The 27,264-nt window shown below is 55.0% G+C and overlaps 3 protein-coding genes across 3 annotated transcripts in view; 1 reads left to right on the plus strand and 2 right to left on the minus strand.

The window, feature by feature from the left end:
* Positions 1-1,751: 1,751 nt before the first annotated feature.
* GET3 (guided entry of tail-anchored proteins factor 3, ATPase) lies at positions 1,752-10,316 on the minus strand. The gene is made up of 7 exons (XM_032768182.2): positions 10,015-10,316; positions 9,078-9,225; positions 8,338-8,486; positions 6,640-6,790; positions 6,166-6,273; positions 2,938-3,135; positions 1,752-2,396 (listed from the first exon to the last, which is right to left on the minus strand). Exons 1-7 carry the CDS (start codon positions 10,176-10,178, stop codon positions 2,265-2,267), a joined length of 1,050 nt encoding a protein of 349 aa, XP_032624073.1. The 5' UTR covers positions 10,179-10,316; the 3' UTR covers positions 1,752-2,264.
* A 142-nt stretch (positions 10,317-10,458) lies between these two features.
* Positions 10,459-17,654, plus strand: TRIR (telomerase RNA component interacting RNase). The gene is made up of 4 exons (XM_032768185.2): positions 10,459-11,023; positions 15,717-15,720; positions 16,184-16,261; positions 16,970-17,654. Exons 1-4 carry the CDS (start codon positions 10,773-10,775, stop codon positions 17,075-17,077), a joined length of 441 nt encoding a protein of 146 aa, XP_032624076.1. The 5' UTR covers positions 10,459-10,772; the 3' UTR covers positions 17,078-17,654.
* Positions 17,655-21,323: 3,669 nt separating this feature from the next.
* LOC116817758 (RING finger protein 11-like) overlaps positions 21,324-27,264 on the minus strand; it is a 7,334-nt gene continuing 1,393 nt past the window's right edge. Inside the window, exons 2-3 of the mRNA XM_032768183.2 lie at positions 25,211-25,380; positions 21,324-23,145 (exon numbers count right to left, since the gene is read on the minus strand). Of these exons, the coding sequence (XP_032624074.1) occupies positions 22,974-23,145; positions 25,211-25,380 (342 nt within the window). The 3' untranslated portion in view covers positions 21,324-22,973. The remainder of the gene's footprint in view (positions 23,146-25,210; positions 25,381-27,264) is intronic.

Below are 27,264 nucleotides of genomic sequence, written 5' to 3' on the forward strand. Positions count from 1 at the left end.
GGATAGAACCCAGGAGTCCTGGCTCCCAGATCTAACCACTAGTCCCCACTCTGCACCCAGACCTGGGGATAGAACCCAGGAGTCCTGGCTCCCAGATCTAGCCACTAGTCCCCACTCTGCACCCAGACCTGGGGATAGAACCCAGGAGTCCTGGCTCCCAGCCCCCCCGCTCTAACCACTAGTCCCCACTCCCCCCGGCTGATGATAGAATCCAGGAGTCCTGCCTCCTGCTGTTGGCTTTGATCCACAGGACCGAAGCCCCTCGAGACAAGGCTGGTGCAATCCCCCCTCCAGATTCCCGGCAGAGCCTCAGGCGGCTGGGAAGGAATCGGGAGAGGCAGGTGCTTGATCCCCTTCCCCAGTGCCCAGGTAGGGCTGGAGAGCAGAGATGGGACATGGGGGAAGCCCCCAGCCAAGCACCGTTTAATACCAGCCTCCACCCCCCCTCCCCCGGGCCCAATTTCACCAAGCAGAGGCAACTGACAGGGGGCTGGATTCAAGCCAGGGGTCACCCCAGTCTGACAGCCCCCCTTCAGCAAGGGCTTTGCTCCCACTGGCCTCAGGGAAGGAACAGGTCACCAAACTCATGGAGGGGGGAGGGATTTTCTGGGGGCAGTCCCCATAAGAGATCTGGGGGCTCTAGGCAGCCCCCAGCCATGAAGACTGAGGTGGGCGCAGGCTGCAGTGCAGGGGTTGGCAGGGAACCGGAGCCCTGAGGGGCCCAGCGGCCCCTTGGCTCGCTCCACATTCGCAGCCATTGCAGGGGGTGGGCCTGGTCTCCTGACTAGCACCTCGCTGCCTCGAGTGGGGAGAGAGGCTCCCCCGCTGAGGACTGGCGCTCTCACGGTACAGGGAGCGCGGGGGCCACACGTTTGAGGGCACCAACCTGCCTCAGCCAGGCCCGAATAGGAAGCTGCATCCCCCTCCATGCTGGAGGAAGCTGCCCCATGCTGGGCAAAGGCTTCCTGTCCCAGGGCCTGAGCCCAGAAGCTGCCAGCTCCTAGTACTACTGTGCAGGACACTGCAGGAGTCATAAGGTAGGTGCACGTAGCTGCGCCCCCGGCAGCCAGCATGGTGGAAGGGTATGGCCGGCTCTGCACCACAGGAGGCAGGGGGTGCAGAGCGAGAGGTAGAGCAGCCCAGAGGCTGCTCTAACTGATGCTGGGCCCAGAATACAGGGGATGCCAAGAAAGCCCTCCCCTCCTCAGCCCACATGCAAGGATGGAGGGACTGAGAATCCGGCCCTGCTCCCCCCCTCCGGTCCCAAGGGTTGGTTTCCTCTCCCTTCTGGGCTCCATTCCCGCCAGCCCCTTTGTCAATAGAGCAAGCGCACCCATATAGGGCTGACTGTCCTTCCCCCCCCGCAACTCCCCCACACTACATTGGCTAGCACAGAGAGGGGAGCGAGAGAACTCAGGAGCCCTGACTCCCCGTGTCCCTGCACTAACCACTCACTAGACCCCACACTGCTCCAAGCTGGGACCAGAACCAGGGAGCCCTCACCCCACCCCCCTGCTCTAACCCCTACACCGTACTGCCTCCAAATCAAGGCTCGAGTTCCCCACACAGCAGAGCGACCACCCTGCAGGAAGCCACGTGGGCTGTGCTATGTAGAGGGCTCCCTGCTGCCACCCGCCTCTGCTTTGAGCTGGGCCAAGGGGCACCCCACTCCCATATGCAGCCCCTCGCCCACCCACGGGAAGTCCCAGCCCCTCCCCCCAAGAACACCCCACAGCTGGACTTTCCTCTACTTTGTTTTTTTAATTATTATTATTTACAATGTTTTTCCTTAAGCTTCAGGGCCTCGGCTTTGTACAACACCTGGCAGAGCCCCCTCTGCCTCCCAGTGTCCGGAGAACCCCCTCCACCGAGGGGGGGGGGGAGCAGCAGAGCACACTGGGAGAAAGAGGGCAGGGGAGAGACGAGGGACCCATCAAGTGACCTGTAGTGGCGCAGCCCCCTACGGAAGGGAAGGGGGAGAAGAACATGGCGATTGCTGGTTTTTAATGCAGCCTTGAGACTACTGGGGGGGATGTTTTAAAGCCGGGGCGCGGGGGGGGGGGGGAAACCAGTATTCTGCCTGCGGCAGAGAGATCCTGCCCCTCCTTGGAAGGGGAAATAAATACGACCCCCACCCCTGCTGACTGCAAGCCTCCCCACCACGTGACAGACAGGGCAGGAAGGATTGTGCTCTGCAGGGGTGGGGTCCGGGTGTGTAGCCGACGAAGTGAAACGATCCAGACCGGAGCAGCGGCCGCGCGGGCCTATTTGGCGCTGGGCGGCTTGTAGGGCTCCAGGAGGAGGCTGGAGAAGGTGTTGACTTTGTCGGCTCCTCGCACCTCGTGGGGCAGCAGCGGCAGCTTGACGATGTGGAAGTCTTCGTACAGATCCTCCATCTGCAGGGGGTGGGGAGAGGCGAGAGAGAACCAGCCTCCCGGGGAGCACCACCTCCTCCTCCACCCCAGAGGCGGTGCAGGCTCTGCGGGCCCCTTCGGCCGTTGGTCTCTCTGCTCAAGGGGCTCGGGGCCGGGCGGAGGCCCGATAAGCTGTGTCACACGCTGGCACTGGCCAGCGGAGCTGGAGGCTGGATCAGGGTAGAGGGCTGAGCTGCTACGCCAGGGCCGGGTCTCACATGGCAGCAGGTCGGGTTAAGGCCCCCAGGGCTGGGCTGGCAGATGCCTGGGTTCCAGGAGCCACCGGAAGCTGTAACAAAGGGGGGTTCTGGCCCACGGGGACACATCTGTGCCCACTGATCTCAGCTCCCCATGCCAGAGAAGGAGCCTAGTTCAGCCCCTGGGGGTGGAGCTGGAGAAGCTGGAAGGTGCACAGAGCAGCCACCTTGGGGAAGGGGCAGGGTGAGGGGGAGCAGCCCAGCGCAGGGGCAGGGGGAACCCAGAAGGGTGGGTCCAGGGGGCAGCTGCCCAGCCCCCTCCCTACCTGGTCGAGATATTTGGACTGGATCTTGTGCCGGGCCTCGCACATCTTGCAGGGCTTCTCCGGGTCCGGGAATACCAGCTGGTTGACGATGATGTTGTGGGTGTCGATCCTGCACTTGGCCAGCTCCTGGATGAGGCGCTCCGTCTCGTAGAGCGACAGGAACTCAGCGATGCAGACGCAGATGAAGGTGGTCTGCTCCTGCCGGGCGAGGGGGTGACACCGTTACTCTGCTCCCAGGGCCCTTCCAGGACCCCCACCCCAGCGGGGTATGTGTGTGTGTGTTAGCCCCCGCAACCACGAATGGAAGAGATCTGCCTAGGATCACACAGCACATCAATGGCAGAGCTGGGGATAGAACCCAGGAGTCCTGGCTCCCAGCACTCCCTGCTCTAACCACTGAACCTTACTCACCTCCCCTGGCTGGGGACAGAACCCAGGAGTCCCCTCTGCTCTACCCACTAGACCAGGCTCCCTTCCCAAGGGAGACAAAGGACAATGCTAGTGAGGTTCTCACCCCACTGACCTGTATGGAACCTTCTCCCCAAACCCATGTCACTGATGGAGCCCTGGGCAGGAAACAACACACAGGAAGTGAAGTGTTTGTTACAGGAACTTAACAGCCAGGCAGGCTCCCAAGCCAAGGCCAGCAGAGCCTAAGAGCAGATTTCAAATGATCTTTTCTTATGCTTGGCTGGGAAGTTCTTTGGGGTGGGGGCCGTCTGTCCTGTGTCTGTCCAGCAGCCAGCACCCTGGGCGCTACCAACTAAATACACTCCGTCGCTTTTAAAAGCTAAGAGCTTTCTCAGGCAGGATGAGCTCAACGGGCCCACCCAGCCCCCTGTCCCAGCCCCGCTCCCAGGCTGGGACCCACCGATTCCTCTAGCTGCGTGGGGGGGTCTGAACTGCCCTGCCCCCTCCCCTGCCACTGAGCTATGTGAAGAGGTTAAATCAGAGAAGGGTGCAGATGTGGGGGTAGGGAGAAGGAATTCCTGCCTGCCCCTCCGTGGGCAATCAGGGTCTGCCCTGCAGCATCCAGAGCCAGGAGCAACAGTGTTAATGGGCAAAAAGTCACTGGGGCCTGGCCTGCACCCAGCCCTTTGCTTTTCAAGGCAGACAGGAAGGTTCCCCCGTGGCAGCGAATTCCACAGCAGCTTTGCAGGAATGTGAAGGGACTGGTGGGGCTGGGCTCACTATGGCTCGAAGCGTTAGCAATACCAGCCCTGACACTGCTGGAGCAGCCCAAAGGGGGCCTTAGAAAATATAGAAGCTCATCCTCCCACCCATGCACACCCCTGTGTAAGTCGGGGGGCTGGATGAGGTACGCTGCCTTATTAGGTTGCCAACCCTCCCGGATTGGCCTGGAGTCTCCAGGAATTAAGATTAGTTTTGAATTAACAGTTCTGTCATGTGATGAAATCTCCAGGAATACATCCAACCAAAATTGGCAACCCTATGCCCTATAGCTACGCTCTGCTTCCTGGGGCCCACAGAAATCACCGCACAAACTAGAGCAGCCTCGAGGCTGGTCTAACTTGCACCAGCAGTGCCTCCAAGAATGCAGGGAGAACAAAAGTAACCTGAAGGCGGGTCCTTCATCCCTGCCCCATGTGCAAGAACCAAGGGACCAGGAATCAGGCCTGCAGTCTTCCCCCAGGGCTCCTTGTCAATTAACATTTCAACTCTGTCAGACTCCAGTTTGTACTAAAAACCAGACAGGGCACCTTTCTCAACACAAACAGCCTTGGGCTAGTGCCAGAGAACTAGAAATTGACCAAACGAGAGGGTCAAATGGACCCACCCAATTTCACTGTCCCAACGGGAGGGGAAAGCACACGTCAAGAGCACCAATGGGCTGCTGAGATGTCTGGGTGGCAGGTGCTGCAGGAATGTTGCCATCCCAACTGAAAAGATCCCGCCCCTTTCTACCCAACCCTGGCTACTAACACTTGAAGAAGTTCTCCCCCCTTGACGTAGGAAATCCACCTCTCCGGGAGGAAGTAGCCGGGTCAATGGAAGAAGTGCTCAGGGTGTGACATTTTCATAGCCCTGTGTGACATAGCTAGTTCTATGTTTTGGGTGTAGACTGCTCTGGGACTCCAGTGCCTAGATCCCCACCCCCCCGGTCTGCCACAGAGCCCCGGGCAAATCATTTAACCCTCTCTGGGCCTCACGTGAAAATGGGGCGGGTGCTTCCCCCCTTCCTCACAGGGGTGCTGTGAAGATTGGATCCAAGTCCATCACAACAGATTGCAAAGTGGGTTCAGCCACACAGGAACAAGGAGGTCATCAACCCTATGTTAATCCTGGTTAACTCTCAAGTGTAGACAAGCCCAGGCCATGAGAGCCAGGTAAGAACTTAGGCAGGTAAAGGGCCTTAACCTGTAGGCGCTTCACTACCTTTCAGAGAGCAGCCATGAGAGAAGAGGGGTGGAAATCATGCCCCATGGTGCTGGCCTCGAGGAGTGAGTCTGTTTAGCTTAAGAAGAAAGTTTGGGGTGACCTGATCCCAGGCTGCAAGTACCTCCCTGGGGAACAGATAATAGAGCTTCGTCTGCTCGACTGAGCTGCCCGAGAAATTCCAACAGGTGGTCACTGAAGCTAGACCAATTCACATGGAAAGGTGGGGGAGGGAGGGTAATTTACCATTGGAAAAACTTAATAAGGGCTCTGGTGCATCCTCTGTCACTGGCAATTTTTAAGTCCTGACTGGTTGGTTTTCTGCTCTAGTTCAGACAGGAATGAATTCAGGCTGGTGCCCTACAAGAAGTCAGACTAATCAGTGGTTCTCAAACTGTGGGTCAAGGCCCCATTTTAACGGGGTCACCAGGGCTGGCTTAGATTTGCTGGGGCACAGGGTCAGAGCCCAAGCCCTGGCCCCCTCCTCCCCAGGTTGGTGGGGCCTGAGTGGGTTCAGGCTTGGTCTCGCCTCCTGGGGTCAGGCAGTAAATTTTGCTGTCAGAAGGGGGTCATGGAGCAATGAAGTTTGAGAGCCCCTGGCCTAGATGATCGCACTGCTCCCTTCTAGTCTTAGGATCTAGGAGCGTAGGACCCAGGACGATGAGGCCCGGGTCGGGGCCTCTGGGTGCTACTGGAATACAGACAGATACTAATTGTGACAGTGTCCAAGCACGACGTGCCCCCAACCTTCACTGCATTCTGCGCGGGGGCTGGCCTCAGCCAAAAGAGGCAACGACGGACCCGTCACTTACCCCCTTGTTGAGTTCTTACCGGGTCTTTGAACTGCTCGCTCACTGACCGGATGACAGGGAGGGTCTCCTCCAGCTTGGAGGCCAGCTGGTCGGCGTTCATGTCCCCCAGGCCAAGCATGTTACACATCTGGAGAGGGATGGGATGCAATACCACAGTTCAGCTAAGAGAGCCAGCCAGTGCCTAGCGCTCTGAGCCCAACACTTTGGGCTGGATGCAGTCCCATGGTATGCTCAGCCAGCTGGACCCCAGGACAGGGTGTCCCATAGCCCCAGCCAAGCCCAACCTGACCTACGCCAGAGGGATACAGAGCCTTACCCATGAGGACCCAGGCCAGATCAGAGCCGCTGAGTGCTGCACGCCAGGACCCAGGCCAGCGCAATCGAGTGCTGCACGCCAGGACCCAGTCTACTGTCTAGCCCAAGCTACTCGCAGAGAAGAACCACGCAAAAGCCCAAGCTAGCGACTGGCTCCTCAGCTCCCTTCCCCACTTACCTGAGATATGAAGGGGCTGATCTGGTTCTTAATCTGCATCAGGCGGCCCAGGCCCCGCTCCACGATAGTGGGGAAGTTGAGCAGTCGCAGGGTGTGCCCAGTGGGGGCTGTGTCAAACACCACCACGGAGAAATTCATCCCCTTCACCAGCCTGTATGTGCCAGACAGACATTAGCACCCCCCACATCTCATTCCCACAATAATCTGGAGTGCCCCCCTTCCCTTCTTCCTAGTGCTGGTGAAAGGTGACAGTCTCCCCCCTCCCTGGCTGGCTGTTATGGTATATACCAGAGGGCTCCTTCCTCCCCCCTACACCATTGGAGGTGGTAATGGTATATCCCAGAGCACCCCTCTGTAATGGCACATCCCAGAACATCCCACCTCCATAGGTGGTCTTGTCCCCTGTCCCCGCAAGGGGCTGATACATCCCAGAAGCCTCCTGTTGAAATGGTATATCCCAAAGCGCCCCCTCACCTGAAACTGGTCTTGTTCCCCTCTCTGACTGTAATGGTACAGCCTAGAGTTCTCTTCCACGTGCAGGGGAGAGGCTTGTTCTCAACACCCCCTCTCCACCACCACTGTAATGAACTCACACCTGGATAACTAAGTCCCCTAGACAGCCCCCCGCCCCCACCCCAGGCAGAGCAGTGGCACCCTGCCCTAGAGGGGAGTTCACCCTGTGGTCCATTCCATGCTTGGCACGAATTGGCACAATGATGTCAAGTGCAGTGGGTGGATTTTGTGACATCTATTCCCAGAACTGTGAGCCACCCAATTCCTGTCTCCTGGGGCCAATCAGCTGTCAGATGGGGGTGGATCTGGACTGGGATTGGCTACCTCGAATTTCATTCCCATGAACTATGTGGTGTGGAGGGGGAACGAGTTCTGCTTCTGCTCGGTTTACGTTTCCAAATGCTGCGCTGAGAAGCCTCTGTGATTGTTCTCAATAATTGTAATATTATAATCAAGCCTGGAGGGGTCCCACTGTGCCGGGCCCCGAAGAGGTCGCAGTGCAAACAGAAGAGAGGGACAAGGGAAATGCCCTTAGCTCCGCTTTACAGTTGAGGAACTGAGGCCCTATCAGCCACAGCCACTAGCCCATAGCCCCAGCAGGAGCCTCGGGCAGAGCTGTGAACCAAATAGAGGTCTTGAGTTTATGCCCTGTCCGTTAGGTCATGCCTCTGACCCTGTCAACAGCTGCACACGCAGAGTCACAGGCCTGAGCACAAAGCCATGGGGGTGGGGGGGAAAATGTACCCACCCTGAAGACATATAGCCCTCTTCTGACTATAATGGTACACCCCACCCCCTTGCTGATAGTCTTACACACCCCATCCCATCCCCACGTGACAGATGTGCAGCCACATTGCTTAATGCACTACAGGAAGATGCAAGGACCAGTGACAAGTGCAGTGTAAGAACCTATCCAGAAGACAGTCCTGTCCCACCTACCGATGGTCTCATTCCCAGCCACGGTGCTGTAATGGTACATTCTAGTGAGCCTTGTCTCTAGGTGGTCTCATTCCCTGCCTTTACAACATACCCAACCCTTCTCCTTTCCCCCCATAATGGTACATCCCAACCTCTCCTCCCCTGTGATAGGTGGCTTGTCCTTGTCACCCTTTTGTCAGAGCTATCCCAACATCCACAATCGCTTCAGGCAAGTATCATGGGCCAGTGCCAGGCTGCTGAGCTCACCTCATCACCTCCGCATAGCTCATGGCTTCATCGATGCCGGGGAAGGCGCTCATGGCCTCCTGCATCATCTTCTTGCCCATACTCAGCATGTTGTCCTCCTCGAAGAACTCATCCGGGAGCTCAGCCACCCCCAGGCTGGGGTCAATCTCCTGGGGGAAGGGAGGAGAAGGGGGCAAGGGTTCAGGGAAGTTTGGACAGTGATGGCCACTCAATACGAGACTCATTGGCTCAGCACCAGCTCTTGCCTTCCACACGAGAGCATGACAGAAGGGAGACAGACACATTTCAGAATGCCTGATGGGTTAGAACAGGGGCTAGGAACCAGGCCTTCTGGGTTCGATTCTCTGCCCTGGAAGGGGAGTGGGGTCTGGTGGTTAGAGCAAGGAGCACTAGGAGCCAGGACTCCTGGGTTTTATTCCCTGCTTTAAGAGTGGGGTCTAGTGGGGGGGGGGGGGGGGCGCTAGGAGTCAGGACTCTAACTCTTGGCTCTGGAAGGGAAGTGGGAGCTAAAGGCTGGACCAAAGGAAACTGAGTCAGGACTCTTCCCCTTTCTTTCCAGATCTAAGAAAAAGCTTGATCACGTGGTTAAAACAGGCAGCTTGGAAGCAGGACTTCTGGGTCTGTCACTGCAAGCGCTGAGAGACTCAGCTCCAGCCCTGCACACATCAGAATGAGCCCTTGGAAACCCACCCCCTTCCCCCTTCCTCTCCTCCCCCTCACCGCCCCCAGCCCTAACTCACCATTGCAAACAGGTTATCATAGCCCTTGACTTTTGTGGGGACCTTGGAGAATTTCTGGTCGAAGGCATCGGAGATGTTGTGGGCCGGGTCGGTGGAGATGATGAGGACGCTCTCACGCACCTTCGACAGCTGCACGGCCAGGCTGCAGCTGTGGGGGACAAGTCAGTGGGTATGAAAAGGGAACCAGCTATGGAAAATCCATGGGGCTGGAGGGGGCGAGGCGTGATGTATGGGGACAGGGGCTGCTTTCACCTCTTCCCCACAGGTGCAATGGTAGATTCCAGCTCCCCTACAAATAAACTCTGTTCTCCTATTTCTCACCCCCAGCATAATGGTACATACCAGGCGCACCAGTGGAAGCCACCTCTTCCTTGGTGCAATGGTATAGCCCCAAGCACCTTCACAAGTTGTCCCCCCGCATCCACAAATATGGTACATTCCACCCAACCTTATCTACAGGTGGCCACGCTCTGCCCCCTACTCCATAGTAACAGCACCGCCAACCTCGCTATAATAGCACATCCCAACCCCTGCACATGATCTCACCGCTGCTCCCCTTACTAGTGGTAAATCCCATGCCCTTCCCGCACACAATGGTACATCCCAACCCTTCTCGCCGACAGATGGTGTACGGTGATGGTACATTCTAATTGGCCCTCGCCTACTCCCCGCCCCCCGCATGATGGTACATCCAACCCCTCCTAGTGGCCTTGCCTGTCCCAACCGTCACCCCCCTCTCCAACGTAATGGCTCATCCCGACCACTCCCCCTTCTCCCTACATAATGGTACTTCCCAACGCCTTCAGGTGGCCTTGCCACGCCCCCAACCGCTCCTCATCCCCCTACATAATGGTACATCCCAACCCCTCCCGATGGCCTTGCCACCCCTTCTTCCCCCACAGTGGTACCGCCACGCGCGCTCTCGGCCCCCCCTCACCTGCAGGTGGTTTTGCCCACTCCTCCCTTCCCCCCCACGAAGATCCACTTGAGGCTCCGCTGCTCGATGATGTTGCTCAGCGTCGGCTCTAGCGGTTCCACATCGGGGGCGTCCTCGAACTCGTCCGCCTCCGGCCCCCAGCCGGGCCCCGCCGCCGTCGCCATCTTGGAACCGGCTCACGTGACTCGGTCCTGGGCCAGACCATTCGCGGAGGGAGGAAGCGCAGAACGAAGACGCACTGACAGAGGACAGGGCTGTGCCGCCCTACCCCGTCACTCGCGGTACTGACCCCGCAATCCACAGCAATGGTACCGTCCGACCACGCCCCCTCATCATCTGATTGGGTCACTCAGGAAGCCCGCCCACCCTGATTTGCTCAGAAAAGTTCTGCCCCTTCGCCTCATCTGATTGGTCCCTATGGCAGCCACCTGACGTGATTGGGCTAAAGAGAAGGGCGGTGATTGGTTCGTTGGATTAGGGGCGCAGCCAGCCTCACTTCCGTCCAAAAGGCCCCTGATTGGACTCGAGGATCACACGCTCTGGCCGCCCATTGGTCCCGGTACCTGCCATTCCCGCTGAGCGCGTGCGGGACCAGCGTCCCGACGGGGCCGCTCTCGCACTCCCAGCGTGCCTTGCGCCAGCAAAGCGCTCGCTCTCCCGACACCCCCTGGGGCTGGGGCTTGTCCCGTCGTGCCCCGCGGCCGGCGCTGGCTTTTCCCGGCACCCCCCGGGGCGCGGCGGCGGTCTCCGCGGACAAGATGGCGGCCCGAGGGGGACGGGCGGCGGCGGCGGCTCCCCAGGGCCCGGGCGGCGTCAACATCTTCGCCAACGACGGCAGCTTCCTGGAGCTCTTCAAGCGCAAGATGGAGGCGGAGCAGCGGGGCCGGGAGGCGCCGGCCCAGGGCCGAGAGCGCCGCCGCACGGGGACGGGAGACCGCGCGCCCGGTGAGTCCCGCTGGCGACAGCAGCGGGGGCGCCGAGGAAAAAGAGACGGAGCGCGCTCAACTTCGTAAGGACCCGCCCCGCCCCGCCCCGCCCCGGCTCCATAGTCTCTAACCCGCTACCCGCCCCGCCCATCCATGCTCCCCCCCCCTCCGCACCCCGTTCCCATCCAGCTCCCCCTCTCCCCGCCCCCCCCCGTCCCACCCAGCCCCTCCAACCCCCGCCTCCCTCCGCCCGCCCTCCCATCCCAGCTACTCCTTCAATCTCTCCAATCTATCCCGCCCCGGCCCCCATTCCACACTACCCCTCCGCCCCCCTGTCCCACCCAACTACCCTCCCATCCCTTTGCCTCTGCCCCCCCCTTCCATCTCCCATCACCACCCCCCCCCCCCCGTCATCTTCCACTACCCGCTCCCCACTCCCTATTCCCACCAGTTACTCCCTCCCAGCCCCCGCCCCCACCTTCCCATCCCAGCTCCAGCCACCCCGTCCTCGCCTTTGCCCCCCCCCGCCACCAGCCGTCCTCCCTCCCATCCCAGCTACCCCCTCCCCCCCCCCCCTCCCGCGCTGTCTCCATTCCCCCTTTATCCCCCCCCCCTCACATCCCAGCTACCCTGTCCCCCCCGGCCTCCACCCCCCCTGTCCCATCCCACTGCCCCTCCCACCTCCGTCCCCCCGTTCCCCATCCAGCCGCTGCACTCCGGGTCCTCCTCCTGCCCCACTCCACAGTCTCTGTTATCGGTTCCCTGGGGCCCTGCCCATCCCAGGTACCCCTGCCCCCTCCCTGGCCTCCGCCCCCACTCCAGTCTCTGTCTCCCCCCCTCCGGCCTCTCCCATCCCATCTACTCCTCCCTGGCCTCTGCTCTACAGTCTCCATCCTCCACCCCTGGGGCCTCTCCCACCCCATCTACTGCTACACCCCTCCCCGGCCTCTGTGCCCCCCCCCCACTGCTTCCCTCCCGCTGCTTCCTGGCCTCAGCACAATCTCTGCCCTCTCACTCTCCTGGAGTCTCCCACACTGTGCTCCCTTCCCCCTGAGGCCTTCCTCTTACCCTGCTCGCCAGCTGCAATTCTCTTACCTTCCTCTTCCTCCAGTGCCTCCCAATCCCACCCCCTCCTCTTCCTGATATCAGCACCCCCATCCTGCTGCCCCATCTTCCCTGGGGCCTCCCCCACCAGCTCACCATTCTCTTCCTCCTACACCCCCAGTCCCACGCTGTCCCCGAGAGACCCTGACCCCCTTTGGCCTTTCTATTCATTTTCCTCTGTGGGTTTCGCACCTGTTCTCTGGCTTCCATCACTCTTCTCTCAGTCCCAGGGCCCCCTGCTCTCTCCCCACCCCAGACCTTTACCTTCTTTCTCCTCCACGGCCTCACCCCCCCCCCTCCTTTATCAGCCTTGTGGGCCTCAAACTTTCCCATCTCATGGGGGCCTGTGCCCAAATCCCTGGCACCTCCTCTTACTGTATAATTCCTCCTCCCTTCCCAGGACACCTGCCACATCACTGGAGCTTCCATTCTCCTTCCCTTTCTCTAGCACATCTCTTCCCCTGGATATTTATCTACTCCTTGGATTACTGATCCTGCTAGCCTCCCCTTCCTTATTCTCTGGGCCTGCAGCCTTCCCTCCCTTCTCCCTCTTTGTGGGGAGCTATCCCCCCTCTCCCCCCCGTTCCTGATCCCCTTGCTGCTTAGAACCCTCTGCATGTGAGGAAACCCATATTTCCTGTCCTCGTTGCCTTTCCATAATGGGGGTCTCCTTCCCCTTACTGGGTGTCCTTATTCCACCCCCACCAGGAGGCAAGTCCCCCTCGCTGAAGGCAACTCCTCCATCCCACATGAAAAGTCTTTCCTCCTCTCCCTCTCCCTGTCCCTGTCCGTGGCATTTCTTCCTCTCTCCAATGCCTGGTGGTAGGTGCCCCGAACCTGATTGGTCTCTGGGATGTCTCTTGGAGAAGCTGTGGCTGCATCGCACAGAGGTTATCCTTTTCCATCCCCCCCACCCCCCCCCACCCCCCCCCCCCCCCCCCCCCCCCCCAGCTCATGGATTAGTTTCAACTACATCTCTTCCTCGATATAACACTGTCCTTGGGAGCTAAAAAATCTTACCGCGTTATAGGTGAAAGCGCTGGGGTGCACAGGCCCAGCACTGCTTTTTCACGTTGTATCTGAATTTGTGTTATATCGGGGTAGCGGTGTACTTGGCTGTGCGCATGTGCCAGGACCAGAGGGGAAAATGTTCATTGCTGGAGTCCTCAAAAAGTTCCTTCTGTAGAAGTTAATTGGCCAGTCCTGGGCTCAAGCTGATCTGGTGTGTGCTCTGAGTGCCCATTGAGGAATGAAATCATTATTAGAACTTGTACTTCATCAAGGCTGCCCCCTTATCAGGTGGCTGCTAAATCCTTGGCGTTTGTATAATGCTTCAGAACATTGCAGTGCTAAGTAGCTAATTCTGAGCGCTCCTTAGAGGTAAGTATTATCCCTGAGAAGAGAGGCTGCAAGCTGACGAAAGCCACCTCAGGCTAGTAGCAAGGCTGGATTGGAACCTGGTAGGCATGACCCCCACTCCTCCCAGGCCAGAGTTGCAGCTCCCTGCACTTGCTTCACAGATTTGAGAGAATGAAGCAGTAAAGGGCCCACAAATGCTATGAGCTATTGCTGATACTTGTGGTATTTATAAAATAGAGGCTCTGGACAAAGCTGCTTTCCAAGGAGAGTTTTTTAGGGCTACAGAAGAATTTTATTCCAGCAATGACATTTTCACTTCCTGGCATGCGAGTGGAATTACCTCTTAGAGACGTCTTGCTGATTAGTTTTTTTAAACCCCTGGATCTTTACATCTTAATTGACTACTCTTCACCGTAACATGTCAAAGGAACTCTCTTGCATCCCGGTTGTGCTTCCTTAACCATTATTAGTGCTGTTCCCCTGTTGTGCTTGGGAGCTCGTTAGCTGTAACTTTGGAAGATTGCAATGATACTAAAGCAAATCCCCCGCCCTTCCGTTACAATATCCAGGTCACTTATCAAACTCTGACAGAGCTAAATACACCTTAGGCCCTGTCCCCACAAGAGTTTGAGCTATGCCAGCTACAGCAAAGGTCAAACAATTGTCGGGGGCTGGATGGGGACAATAAACTGAGTGAGATAACATAATGCTACAGGTGTTATCGGCTGTACAGGTGGTGATAGGTGTGGGTAAAAACTGCTGTTGTGTTTGCAAATGTTAAACAGGTGCAGAGCTTCAACTGCTTTGGGCTTCAAAGTTCAGAACTGGCCTCCACAGCTATTAATACTCCCTTCCTTCCTGCAGTGCTGGTCACTCACAGCACCCTTTGAAACCCCTAGTAGAGTACATTGACTAGTCATCAAAGCTAAGATTTTTCTGTCAGAAATTTAGTAAAAGTCACGGGCAATAAAGAAAAATTCATGGAAGCCGTGACTCATGACTTCTACCAAAAATATCCATGACAAAATGGGCGCTCAGCTGCAGGGTCCTGCCCACAGCGGTTAGGGAGCTGTGGGGGGACCCTGCAGCTCCCGGCCGCCACAGCGGGCAGTCACGGAGGTCGCTGGAAGTCACAGAATCTGACTTCCACGACTTTTGAAAAAATCGTAGCCTTCATAATCAGTAGTATTGCTGGCCATCCGGATGCCTGCTTAGTGCATAGGATAGGCCTTGATTCATCAAGATATTAACATTATTCTCTAATGAGGCTATTAATAGGCAAAAAAGTTCTTCATGTGCCTGTGTACCTTGCTGAATCGGGCCCTAGCCAAGGTAAAGCTGCCTGCTCTGTGGCGTTCAGGACAGGCTTTGGTGCTATGTTTTTCTGTTCCCTTCATGTTGAACACCACCTTACTGTATGCCACTTAGCAAGAGCTGTTTAACTGCCTTATAGAATATAGCCACCCCATGGGATGAATTTTGCACATTTACTGATACTAAACCCTGTTCTTGGATTTCATGTGCAGGCCAGCAAGTGTCTGAACATGGTACAGTAGATCTCTGAAAACTAGACCTGGGTGGTGATAGAGGCACAAATCTGATCTCCCTTGTGTGGAGAAAAACGGTCTGCAGTTTGTGTGTCAGGTAGCACTGAGAAGCAAAAAGCCATTTTCCCTCTGCCTGCTCTAGCTCAGGATCAACAGGGATTTTAGAGAATGGAAATCCAAGTGTGAAGGCCACGGAGGAGGGTTTCCTGCCGTTTACTTTGTTGTGTATGAATTGGCTATGAAGCACCAATCGCACACATTGTGGTATAGAGCTGTCTCCGTGCTGTCACAGTCCTAGCATGTGTTGGGCCTGGTAGCAAGGGAGATAGGCTGTCACCCAAGGCTTGCGGTACGATTGCAGCTTGGCTGAAACGGGGAGCTGGGATCTCCTTTTTTGGGGTAGGAGGAAGCAGGGATTTCATGGCATCTTGCCTTGCTTGAAAGTCCTTTGAATAGTCAGATTCAGACTTCGGTGAGCGGGAGCAGGGTTTCCCCAAGGCTGTGGTTGGGAGTCCCAGCAACCTGACTGACTCTTGAAGAGAATTATTCTTATGCAAAATGTTTGTCTTCCCCTGATTCCTACTTAGGTAATTACTGAATGCACATAATCTCGACTTACATCATTGCATAATAATAATACCCCACTCGCTTTATAAACTCTCTGCAGAGATTTCCAGAGTGCCCAGAGCACTTCCTCAGGTCTATGAAATATCCACATTGCTGCTGCACATGGGGCAGCAGTTTAACAGCAGATAGGCGTAGAGAGCTTCGTGCGCTAGGCTGTGCAATGCTCTGTGTCCCCTACTGAGACTTGCCGACGTCTGTAGGTGAAACCACCTAAGGCATATTTGAGGTGGTGGAAGGGGGATGTGTGGGGCTTGAAAAAGGGAAGTTTCCTTGAGGGACAGCCCTGCTGTAATGGCTTATATTGGGATGAGGAAGAACTCTGGGTTAGGATTCCGATTCCCTTGGCATCTGCTTGCGTTTGGAGTAAACCAAACAGTGTGTCGGTAGCCAGCTGTTGGAAGTGCATTTGTCTTCTCCTAGCATCTGTGGCTGTGTTGGGGAGCGCAGGCTGCAGGTAATGCTTGGCAGCTTTATTCTGAAGAACAGGCGTGACGCGTTAAGATGATCTAATTGAAGAACTCCCTATTCCATTATATAGTGGGCAACATTACCCTTGCAGCTGCCAGGGCTCGTATAACGGTTGCAGTCTTCTGTCCCTTCACCCAGGTGGGCAAGCGGAGAGGTGGCAACAAACTAGCCCTGAAGACAGGAGTGGTAGCAAAGAAGCAAAAGACTGAGGAGGAGGTAAGTGGCAGTGTTGCCTAGTGGATAGCCACTTCCAACGTGGCAGTTCCAGGCTGTTTCCCTGTGTAGACAAGCCCCCAGTTAGAAGAGCCTCTGAGCTGCTCCAAGTTACACTGTTTCCTGTGGCCCTGGGAAGCAGAGAGTATCTGCAGTGCTACCTTGCCATAATCCCATCCCATCCCACCCCTGGGCTGAGGGCAGGGTGGGTCATTGTAGAGTACACCAACGTCCTATGCAGTGGGAGATTTGCAGGGAGTCACTTGTCTGCCCTTTAAGCTATCAGTGGTGAACGGGGCTTCAGTATAATAGTTTCAAGCTATGTGTGGGATTAGAACAGAAGTTTGCATGCCAGGTCTCCTGGGTTCTATTCCCAGCACGAGAAGGGGGCTCTGGTGCTTAGAGCAGAGGTGGGGCAGGGAATCCGGGTTCTTCGGCTCTGTCCTTCCCTCTGGGAGGGGTGAGTGGGGCCTAGCGATCAGAGTTGGGAGTTAAGATTCCTGGCTTCTAGTCCTGCCACTGGCTTGCTGTGGCCTTGGGCAAAAGTCTTCCTGTCCGTGTCCCTGTTTGGGATAACAGGCTACTCTATCTGGCAAGGATGTTGGCAGGTGGCGAATTAGTACAAAGCGCTTGGAAAACGAAATCCACTCAGTGCGTGCGCCTTCGTCACAGCCTTTGAAGTGCCCCTCCTCCCCTCCTCTCTCTCTGCAGGTTTTGACAAGTAAAGGAGATGCCTGGGCCAAATACATGGCAGAAGTGAAAAAATACAAAGCCCACCAGTGTAGCGATGACGACAAAACGAGACCCCTTGTTAAATAGCCCTTCTTTCCGCTGACGGCCACGAGGACGCTCTGTTGTACATACTTATTTAAAACAGCGAAGGAGGGTAGCTAGGCACTGCGAACTTAACACAGCTGTTTCTAGCGTTGGCTCCAGTGGATGGTTCCCACAGACGTTTTTTATATACCCAGGCACACCGAGACTCTCATTAGTCTGTCGTTTACTTAGTTTTGGTTTTGTTGGTTCCTGCTGGGAAGTACGGACTCTGAATTAGTTGTAGCTTTTCTTTTTTTTTAAAAGAATCCAAAGTAGTGGAATCCCAACAATGTTGTGTGTTTCTGCAGCTCTCAAAGCAAAATCTAATCACCAGCTCTCGCGTGTGATACAACTCGCTTCCACATCCGTACACAACCAAGAACCTGTCCCACCACCCCTGCTCTTCCCTCTCACCCTCCGAGGACTCCAGCCGTCTCAGCAAGTTGAGCTTCATACTAGCTAACTTCTTTGAATAGAAATTGTAGGCGGTAGATGGCAGGCGTCAAACTCCATTATTAAAGGTAAATGTGGATGCCGCAGTTGCATTTACTCATTAAAGACTTTGGATATTTTTAAGCTGCTCCTGCCTTGTTGGGTGTCTTTGATGCCAGTGCTACCTTCCCTGCAGCCTTGGAGGGTTCCCAATTGGTTCCTCGCGATACCTTTGCTCTGTTACCTGTCTCAGCGTTTCCAGGACCAATCAAGGGTTACTGGGTCACTGTCTCGTAGTGGTTTCCATGTATCTATTCTGTGATGCTGGTTTCTCTCCCAGTTCCTTCACACAACTTCCAGCCGTTTCAGGCAGCCCGATCGCTGGCTGCCTAACAAACTCCTGTGACTGCATCCCCACAGTTGCTACCTGTGCAATGGGAGGGGTGTTTCTCAGAACTATCTGAGTGAAAGAGGCCTCTGGTCACTCCTGTAAGCTAAGCACCTTGAAACTTGGTACCAGCAGATGGTCTAATTATGTGCCTAGGGAGGGGAAACAGATGAAGCAGTAAAAACTTGCTACTGAAGACTCAAATCAACTGTGGCAAGGCCTGGGCCACGTCCTCCTGGTGAGGCTTGCACTAAATCAGAGTGGCTGAGTGACATGAGCCATAGGGCTGGCTGGAAGTCAAACCCCTGGCTTGCTGCAGCTGTGACCAAGTCATTTCAACTTGGCTTTTTTCCCTACTCGTGAGATACTTCAAAGTTGGGAGCAGCAGGAGAGTTTCTACAGTGCTCTGAAGTCTTAAACTCCAGCTGTTGGCAGTGGTGAAGGCTGCAGATGTTGCTAGCGAGATCTGCCAGGTGGAGGCCATCTCAGACTAAATACCCACCTGTAATTAAGTGATGGCTTAACGGCAGGGCCTGTAGCTTGTAACCCACTGCTTTAGCCTGAGGGCCTCTGCTCTGGGCTTTTATTTCCCCAACAAGTGGGGGATCAAGTTGGGTTAAATCTCAGGCCCATTGTGCCATTTTCAATCACTTGCCTTCAGTGGGCTCATCTCACCTGTTCAGTCAGCACCAGGAGATGTTCTGATCTAGCAGCAGCTTTGAGGTAGAGCAGTGCAGCTGCTAATTAATCCTGGAATATTTTAGGAGCCAGATTTTCCCCATGGATGGCCCTTGCCGTGAGGAGCTGGGGAAAGTGTATGGTTTTCTGTATCTTCTCTACCAGTCAGGGTGGGAGGGGGAAGCTGGATCCCCTAAGCAGTAGAGATGAGTGACATGAATCTCCTGTGGCTTAGAGCGGGTATCGTAGCCGACATAAGACTTTAAGTTGACAGCGGGGCCTTGGAGCTGCTGTGACCTGTCCACCTGATTCATCCCTCTTTGTATCACTCTTACGGGCCAAGCTCAGAATCACTGACAATTTTTTCTTAAGATTGGCTTTTTAAAATAAACTCCTGTTGTACGTACTGCTGTGTCAGTAGGTCTGTTTCACAGGAAGTGTTGCTTTGTTTTCTGTCTCTGCTTTCTCTTTTGCCTGTGTAATTAGCTGTCTGCTGCCAATAAAGCCATTAACAGGTACAGCCCCTGTAAAGGGAGCACAGTGAGCTGTTGCTGGAGAAAGAGGGTGGTACCTATCTCCTGAGGTAAGGGCTCTGAGCTCACTGGGTAGAAGGAGCTGTGGAAGTAACTGGGGGTTATGTCTAGATGGCACCATTAACCTAGAACCCTCCCAAACCCCATTTCCGTCCCATAGGAGTGTCTGAGGGTGTTTAAAGGCCAGGCTAGCTAAGCTGGCTGGGGAGGTGGATTAGAACCCAGTGAGGATGCAGGTTGAAGTATCAGGTGCTGCTTGTCCTCCAATGCTCTTGCCCCAATTTTCTGCCCTGAAGAAAAGGGAGTTTCTCCCATAATCCCAGAGAACGCAGGGCTATGCCCCCAGACACCCAGGCGAGTGCAGAAACCGCGAGGACGTGGTTCAGTGCTGGGGGGACACAGCCAGGCACCGCTCCCCCCAGGTTAACAGCAGTGTAGACAGGTAGCCTCGAGACCTCAACCAAGACAAAGGGCCCTGTTGTATGTGGCCAGTCAGTCCTGGCCCTGGGGGCTGGGAAAGGACTTGTCTGAAGTCACAGGATGGCACTAGCAGAGCTAGGACTTGAACCTGTTTCCTGATGGCTAGTCTTGTGCTCTAGCGTCTGCCCTGCAAGGAGTGCGGGGGGGAGCTAAATATGGAGAGTTTGACTCAAGAGGGGAGTCAGTGTAAATTCACTCTCCTTTACCTTCTCTAGGGAAGTGTCCCAGGAACAGTGAATGCTGGTCCATGCTCCAGCACACTAAGGATCAGCAAGTGCTAGAGGAATAAAATTAACCAGGCCCGGGAGGGCCCAGTCCCGAACCACCCTCCCACCTAATGTGGTGGAAGTTAAATACAGCAGGAGATGGTAGCCCCCAGCTGCTGCAACCAGTTGTGATGGTGGGTAGCAGTTTTGGGTGAAGAGACCCTGGGTCCAGGTTAAATCTCCCACAAGCACTCACAGAACTAAGTGATTGGGCAACAAAATGGCAAATGAAATTTAATGTGGATAAATGTAAAGTGATGCACGTTAGGAAAAAATAACCCCAACTATACATACAATACGATGGGGGCTACTTTAGCTACAACGAGTCAGGAAAAAGATCTTGGTGTCATCGTGGATAGTTCTCTGAAGATGTCCGCGCAGTGCGCAGAGGCAGTCAAAAAAGCAAACAGGATGTTAGGAATCATTAAAAAGGGGATAGAGAATAAGACTGAGAATATCTTATTGCCCTTATATAAATCCATGGTACGCCCACATCTCGAATACAGTGTACAGATGTGGTCTCATCTCAACAAAGATATACTGGCACTAGAAAAGGGCAACTAAAATGATTAGGGGTTTGGAGGGGGTCCCATTGAGGAAAGATTAAAGAGGCTAGGACTCCTCAGCTTGGAAAAGAGGAGACTAAGGGGGGATATGATAGAGGTCTATAAAATCATGAGTGTTGTGGAGAAAGTGGATAAGGAAAAGTTATTTACTTATTCCCATAATACAAGAACTAGGGGTCACCCAATGAAATTAATAGGTAGCAGGTTTAAAACAAATAAAAGGAAGTTCTTCTTCATGCAACGCACAGTCAACTTGTGGAACTCCTTGCCTGAGGAGGTTGTGAAGACTAGGACTATAACAGCGTTTAAAAGAACTGGATAAATTCATGGAGGTTAAGTCCATAAATGTCTGTTAGCCAGGCTGGGTAAGGAATTGTGTCCCTTGCCTGTTTGTCACAGGGTGGAGATGGATGGCAGGAGAGAGATCACTTGTTAGGTTCACTCCTTCTGGGGCACCTGGCATTGGCCACTGTCGGTAGACAGGGTACTGGGCTGGATGGACCTTTGGTCTGACCCAGTACAGCCATTATGTTCTTATAAGCACATCCGATTTCAGCAGCCAGCACTGCCCTTGTCTCTGTGATGTGGCCTGGCTATCTGGACTGATTTCCAGGTGCATGAAGGACTTTGCTGTCCCCCAGCAAACCATTACAGTGGTTGTATCTGCTCCTGTATGGGGCAGGAGGTGATGCAAGTGGTCATGACAGAGGGCTACAGGAGTCTTAAATGTAGTCTAGTGCTGCATCTTGTCAGGGTTGTATGGTTTCTCACCTGGCCCTAGGGCTGCCATGTCCCTCCTTCAGAGGCGTGTGCTGTGAGCAGCCTCGATAAGATACTCTGCAATCAAAGCCGCGAGGCTGAACGGTACGAGAGGCTTAACCCCTAGAAAGCCACACGGCCCAGCACTCGTAGGCAATCTATTTTATTATTCATTTCCAACGCAATGTACATCAGTCTTAACTTTCAAGCACTAAATCCTTGTTAAGGACAATACGTAACTGGAAAAGCCCTTTCCCGCTTCTGGCCTGGGAGCCACTAACAGAGCACAGGGCAGCCCGTCCTACTGGCAACTCACTAAAAATTGTGCTAACCCTTGGTGGGCCGGGCCGATTCCTGCACTATGAGCAGCATCTGACAGCTGGCGAACGAGCTGGCTTTGCTAGGGTGGGTTTAAGTCTCAAGGCAACAAGAGAAGCTCCTGCTGCTCCCATCATGCGAAAGAAAACTTCCTATTTCGTGGGGCAAACTTGGCCTCTGTTTCCAATTTTCTACTCTCGTAGTTTTGATTAGTCTTCATTGCCTTGTGAGCCAGCTAAGGCGGCAAATCTGCAGGTTGTAGAGTTTAGTGACTGATATTAAAGTTGCAACCTCAAAGGGAACAAATGAACTGCTGCCCTGCCTTCAAAAAGGAGAAAATTCATCAAAAGCAACTGCCCTTTACCTGGCAGATGCTTATAATAGCACTAGGGAAGAAATCTGCATTCGGTTATTTAAAGCCATTCAGTTGTGACACAATAAAAACCACCTTGTGCCAAGCTGATTGGGCTTAATAGAAATAATTTATTTTGGGGACTATAAAACCTTCTGGGGGTGGGAGAAATTCCTCCAGGAAATAGCTTTGTTCAGGCAGATGTGCCAGCTGGAATATTAAAACATTGTCTGATTGGTGAGAATAATCTCTAAAGCAGGAGAGAGAAAATGAGCAGGGTTTGGTTTTATTCCTCCTCAAACCCAAGATTGACACGAAGGTTAGCGCCTTTACGGGGTGCCATTCGTGGTGCTAGAATCAGAGTCCTGCTGCTATTTAACGTCACCCACTAAGGTTGCTTCTAGGCACCCCTGTTTGAGTAACAGCGGGTGGGGACCCACTCGGGGACTTATTTTCATCATTCCAGCCCATTTGGGGTGGGCGGTTTGGTTTCAGTCAGCCGAGGGGTTAAGCACAGCTGCCGCCACCCAGGGGAAGGAAAAAACAGGTGCTAAAGGAGCTGAGCTGTGACTATTTAAAGCAGAGATGAACAAAAAAAAATCCCTAACCAAACTAGATGTCGAGCAGTGCAAGCCTGCGGCTCTTGCCAGCACCTCTATGATCTTGCACCTTCTGTTTGTAATGGAGGGGGATCAGCACCTGTTTTTATTTAACCTCATCCATTTCTCTCTCACTTCTGCGTTACGCTAATATCGTCACACGAAGGGGCTGCAGCCTAACAGCACCTTCCCCCTGTCCCCATCACAGCCAGGCCATGCTCGGAGGGGCTGCATGGCATGGGCAGGTGGTGCTTTCTGGGAGGGCCCAGGAAGGGAACTTTCCATACCTCAGCCTGACACGCTAATACAGAGATTGCAAGAGGCAGCTTTTAACTGACATTCGTCGGAGCGACGTTCTAACGGCTCTGAACGATCCGCAAGGCAGCAGAGCTGGCGTTCCTTGCCGGAGTCTTTGGTGTAACCCGTGAGTGTGCAAAGCGAAAAGCCCCCAGTCCTCGCAGCTCGACCGACCTCTCCGCACCACCAGCCTCGAAGCATTAGCGTGGGCCACGACGACGACGCTTGGCCTCAATTCGTCTCGTAGGAGGCCAGCAGAGCAGCGTCCACCGGCTCCATGCAGGAGGGACAGGTGAAGGAGCGCATCAGCCAGTCGTCGATGCAGTCCACGTGGTAGATATGCAGGCAGGGCAGGAACCGGATGGGGTCTCCGTACACGAAATCCAGCATGCAGATGACACACCTATGGCCAGAGAGCGGGGAAGTGCTGTTAGCTCGCCTTCTGCAGGGGAGATCCCTGGCCCCACTGTCTCCATCCCTGCCCTGGGGGCGTTACCCCCTATGTTTAAGGGACTGTTAAGCTGGAGCAGCCTTGGGGCTGTTCTACTTCATGCTCTGCTTCCCACAAGCCCTGGGAAGAGAGAAAAGCCCCTTTCTTCTGCCAGAGCAGCATACAGAGCAGAAGTGGGCAAACTACAGCCCACAGGCTGGCCATCCTGGCTGGGGAGGCTAGCCCCTGGCCCCTGCACTGCTGTCCCCCAACCCCCACAGCCTCACCTCACTGCCAGCGCTCTGGCCTGCCGCTCCTGCCAGGCACTGTGGCGGCATGGCTGGCTCTGGCAAGGTAAGGGAGTGGGGAGTGGGTGGGTCCCGGGGGGCAGTCAGGAAGCAGGGGGGCCGTGGTTCATGGGGGCGGGCAGTCAGTGGACAGGGAACCAGGGGGGTTGGATAGGCACAGGAGTCCCAGGAGGCCTGTTGGGGCAAGGGTGTGGATAGGGGGCAGGGTAGTCAGGGAGCAGGGGGGGTTGGATAGGGTGTGGAGTTCCCAGAGGGCAGTTAGGGGTCAAAAAGCAGGAGGGTTTGGATGGGTTGGGGGTTCTGAGGGGGGCAGTCAGGGGCAGGACGTGGGAGGGGTGGATAGAGGGCGGGGGCCAGGAGACACAGCGTTCCCTACCCGGCCCTCCATACAATTTTGAAACCCCGATGTGGCCCTTGGGCCAAAAAGTTTGCCCACCCTGATACAGAGACTCCCAGCATGCCCCTGGGCATGCTCTGAGGGAGGAGTCGTGACTTAGTGCACACAGCTGAGTACAATCAAACGCCTCTGGACTTGATGCCAGGCACTGCAAGGCTGCATCCGACCAATATTCTACCTCCCACCACGCCCCGGACCAGCTGCTTCCAAGGAAGGTGGAAGCAACCCCCCCGCTTGCCCCTGCCATCTGAGCAGGGTGAACCCAGCATTCACGGTGTTGGCGAACTGATAGGACAGCAAAGTGATTTCCATTTTCATTTTCACACACCTGTAAGTTTAACACACTGGCTTTCGGACTGGGCAGTTTTCCACTTTGATTTCCTGACCCATACAGGAAAACTCCTCAAGCATTTGAAATCTAGGCATCTGTCACCTAATCAATTCCCCGCCTGCGCGCAGGAGCCTCTGGCATGACAGCAGCTTGATCTCTCGCCTGTTCTCTGCCTGGAGCAGAGTTCAGTCTCCTGACGACTGAAATGCTTTAATGGCCTGTAATATACAGGAGCTGAGACTAGAGCAGAGGTCCCCAACACAGAGCCCGCAGGTACCATGGCGCCCGATGGGGCGCCTAAGTGCACCCGTGTACTGGCCGGTGGATGAGTATCCGCCAAAATGCCGCCAACAAGCTGCGTCATCCAGAGATGTCACCGCCGAAAATCCGCGGCATGTCAGCGGAATTTCAGGTCCCTTCTGACCTTAAGCTCTATGAGAGACAACTGAGAGAGTAGAACCATCGCCCTATTCGAAACAGAAGAAAACGGGTTACTTCCCACCTCAGCCTCCCAATGGGAGGCTCTCTCAAATACCAGCTGAACTCTGCTGGTAACAAGCAGTAGCTCTCATGGAGGCTCAGATATGTTTGGTGAAGGGTTTGAAGATAAAGTGAAGCTGTTTGGAAGAAGTGGGATCAGCCCACTGGATAGAAAAATATTTGCAGAGGGCAAATTGCGTGCTGGCTGCTCTAGCAAAGAGGTACAAGGACCAAGTCCTTGTCTTCAAAGACTTTCCATTCTAGGCAGCCGTTATCCAGCCTTGTGTAATATCACCGGCTAGGAGCTAGTCAGTTTTTTCCCCTCGAGGAGCGAGTGGATTTTCTGCCAAGCCTGGAAAGTTTCCATAACAATTTTGGAGTTACTGCAAACCTAGGCAGTAAATTCTACGGGCTGTTTAAATGCACTGGGGCGGATTGTTCAGCTTTATGGCGACAACTGTCAACCCTCACAGCTCAGTCCGGGCTAAGAGAAGAAACGAAAGTCGGACGCTAAGGACTTACTCTTTCACTTTTTTTTCGGATGGTTCTGTGCCCGGATCGAATATCCCTTTGGGCAGGTGCTGTATCAGCCCGATCCGCTGGGCGATTCGGATCTGCTCTTCCTCCGTTAGCTGCGTGGCAAGTCGGGTCTGGCTCGGCGTGGGGTGATACACTGGGATCGGCTCATGTTCCTTCAAAATCAGAAGACAGAGCTCATTACCCTGGTAACAGGCACCCAGGGGCTGAACGTCCCCCCTTCCTCCTGATTTGAATAGAAAACAAACCTGTCAGGGATGGGCTAGGTAGACTCAACCCTATCTCAGCATGGCGGGGGGTGGTTGCACTAGATGACCTCTTGAGGTTCCTTCCGGCCTGGCATTTCTACTATGCTATTTAAGGAGTTAGCTTTGCAGTCTATCCAACTATTGAAGTGCCCTTATTTATACTGCAGTAGCAACTAGGAGTCTCAGTCCTGGATCAAGACCACAGTGTGCAAGGTGCTGTACATTGTTTAGGTGGATTATGGTAGCATTCAGTACCCCAGTCATGGATCAGGACCCCAGCGCGCTAGGCGCTGTACAAACAGACCAAAAAAAAAAAAAAAGACAGGCCTTGCCCCCAAAGTGCTTCCAATCCAAGTGTGAGAAGAGAAGAGAGATGGATATAAACGGACAGGGAAGCCCGAGGAAACCAGACAAGTCAGCATGACAGGCAGCACATCAGCACAGCAGCCGCCTCGCTGGTGTCAAGGTTTCGACAGGCATTGTGACAGAGGGGAGTTTTCAAAGTTGCCTCCCACTGCAGGGCTGTGGACAGTTCTTCATGGTGTTACTGAACTCAAGCACCCATGGGGAACACCAATGTTGCTCCTGAGGAAATGCCAGGCTGGAGACCTGGCCATTTCAGGCTGACCCACCGAGTCGGATGCCATGACTTGAGGGGCACAGCGTCAAGCCCTTCATCCAGAAAGGCACGTGCTAATCCCTCCCCCACACCCTGAGCGTGTAATACACGGCCTTCCCCTACGACGACACAGGTCACCAACTGGGCTGTTCTGCAGCTTCAGCACAAGCTTTCAGTGGCACAGCTGGACCGAGACGGGAGAGAGTAAACCCAGCCAAGGAGTGGTGGTACCTACGGTGGTGGGAGACACAGACAGAGCGCAGTGCACTGAGCCCTTACGTGGGCAAAACTGAGGGAGGGTTTCCACACCACGGAGTGATAAAAGTTTTGCCAACATTAAGCGCTAGCGCAGACCCGGCCTTTGAGTTTACATGGCTCTGAGCATTGGGCAGATCTCTTCCAATTTAATTAAGTGTTTCTACAGCACCCAGGAAACAGCTGTGTCTTCAGGGTGGAGACACCAAGAGGGGAGAGGAATGTTTAGGGTGGAGCAAGACTGAAATTGAGCACAGCGTAGGCTGAGTATCAGGGTAGTCTTCCTGAGGAAGACCGTGAGAAGTCCCATTGCTTGGGGTGTTTCAGACTAGGTCCAAAGGCCTGGGAATAGCCCATGGGGCCAATCCCAAGCTGGGATTCTCTGGCTTCTAGTTTGCAGGAGGTGCTGATAGGAGCTGGTTGGAAATGCAGCTTCTCTGGGAATGCCAGAGTCCCATGTCCAAAGCCAGCGCCCACCAAAGGCTGGCAAGGGAAGAGAACAGGCCTGGAACCCAGGAGTTCCTGGAGGATCCTGGTGCCCAGCCATGCACCTGTACAGGACTGGGAGTGCTGCTGGCTAGGGCAGCTAGGAGACACCCCCCACCTCCTCGTACCCTTCCCAAAAGAAGCCCGCACTGGGCCACCCGCACCCCCAGAATCTCTCCATGGACCACACCCCTTGCTGCTCCCCTCCCCCAAGAGCTCCCCCTGCCTCCCATGTGGCTGCAAACCCCCAATACTCCCCACTGGTCACACCCCCAGCTGCAGGGCGAGCTTCCCGCATGGGCCACAGCACAGCCCCCCTCCCCACCCAGAATCCCATCCCCATGAACAGCAGCCCCCTCCTCCCAGCTCACCCCCCCCAACTACTCACCCCCATAGGCCTCGGTCCCGTCCCCCCAGCCAACTCCCAACTG

Source organism: Chelonoidis abingdonii, chromosome 26 (assembly GCF_003597395.2).
Source record: "Chelonoidis abingdonii isolate Lonesome George chromosome 26, CheloAbing_2.0, whole genome shotgun sequence".
In the NCBI taxonomy this organism is placed as follows: Eukaryota; Metazoa; Chordata; order Testudines; family Testudinidae; genus Chelonoidis; species Chelonoidis abingdonii.

Coding starts and splice junctions, on each gene's coding strand:
- GET3 (XM_032768182.2), bottom strand. CDS start 10,178: ATGGCGACGGCGGCGGGGCCCGGCTGGGGGCCGGAGGCGGACGAGTTC. Junction 8,487..9,077: donor ATGATAACCTGTTTGCAATG/GTGAGTTAGGGC, acceptor CCCTTCCCCCAG/GAGATTGACCCCAGCCTGGG. Junction 6,791..8,337: donor AGCTATGCGGAGGTGATGAG/GTGAGCTCAGCA, acceptor TGGCACATACAG/GCTGGTGAAGGGGATGAATT.
- TRIR (XM_032768185.2), top strand. CDS start 10,773: ATGGCGGCCCGAGGGGGACGGGCGGCGGCGGCGGCTCCCCAGGGCCCG. Junction 16,262..16,969: donor AGCAAAAGACTGAGGAGGAG/GTAAGTGGCAGT, acceptor CTCTCTCTGCAG/GTTTTGACAAGTAAAGGAGA.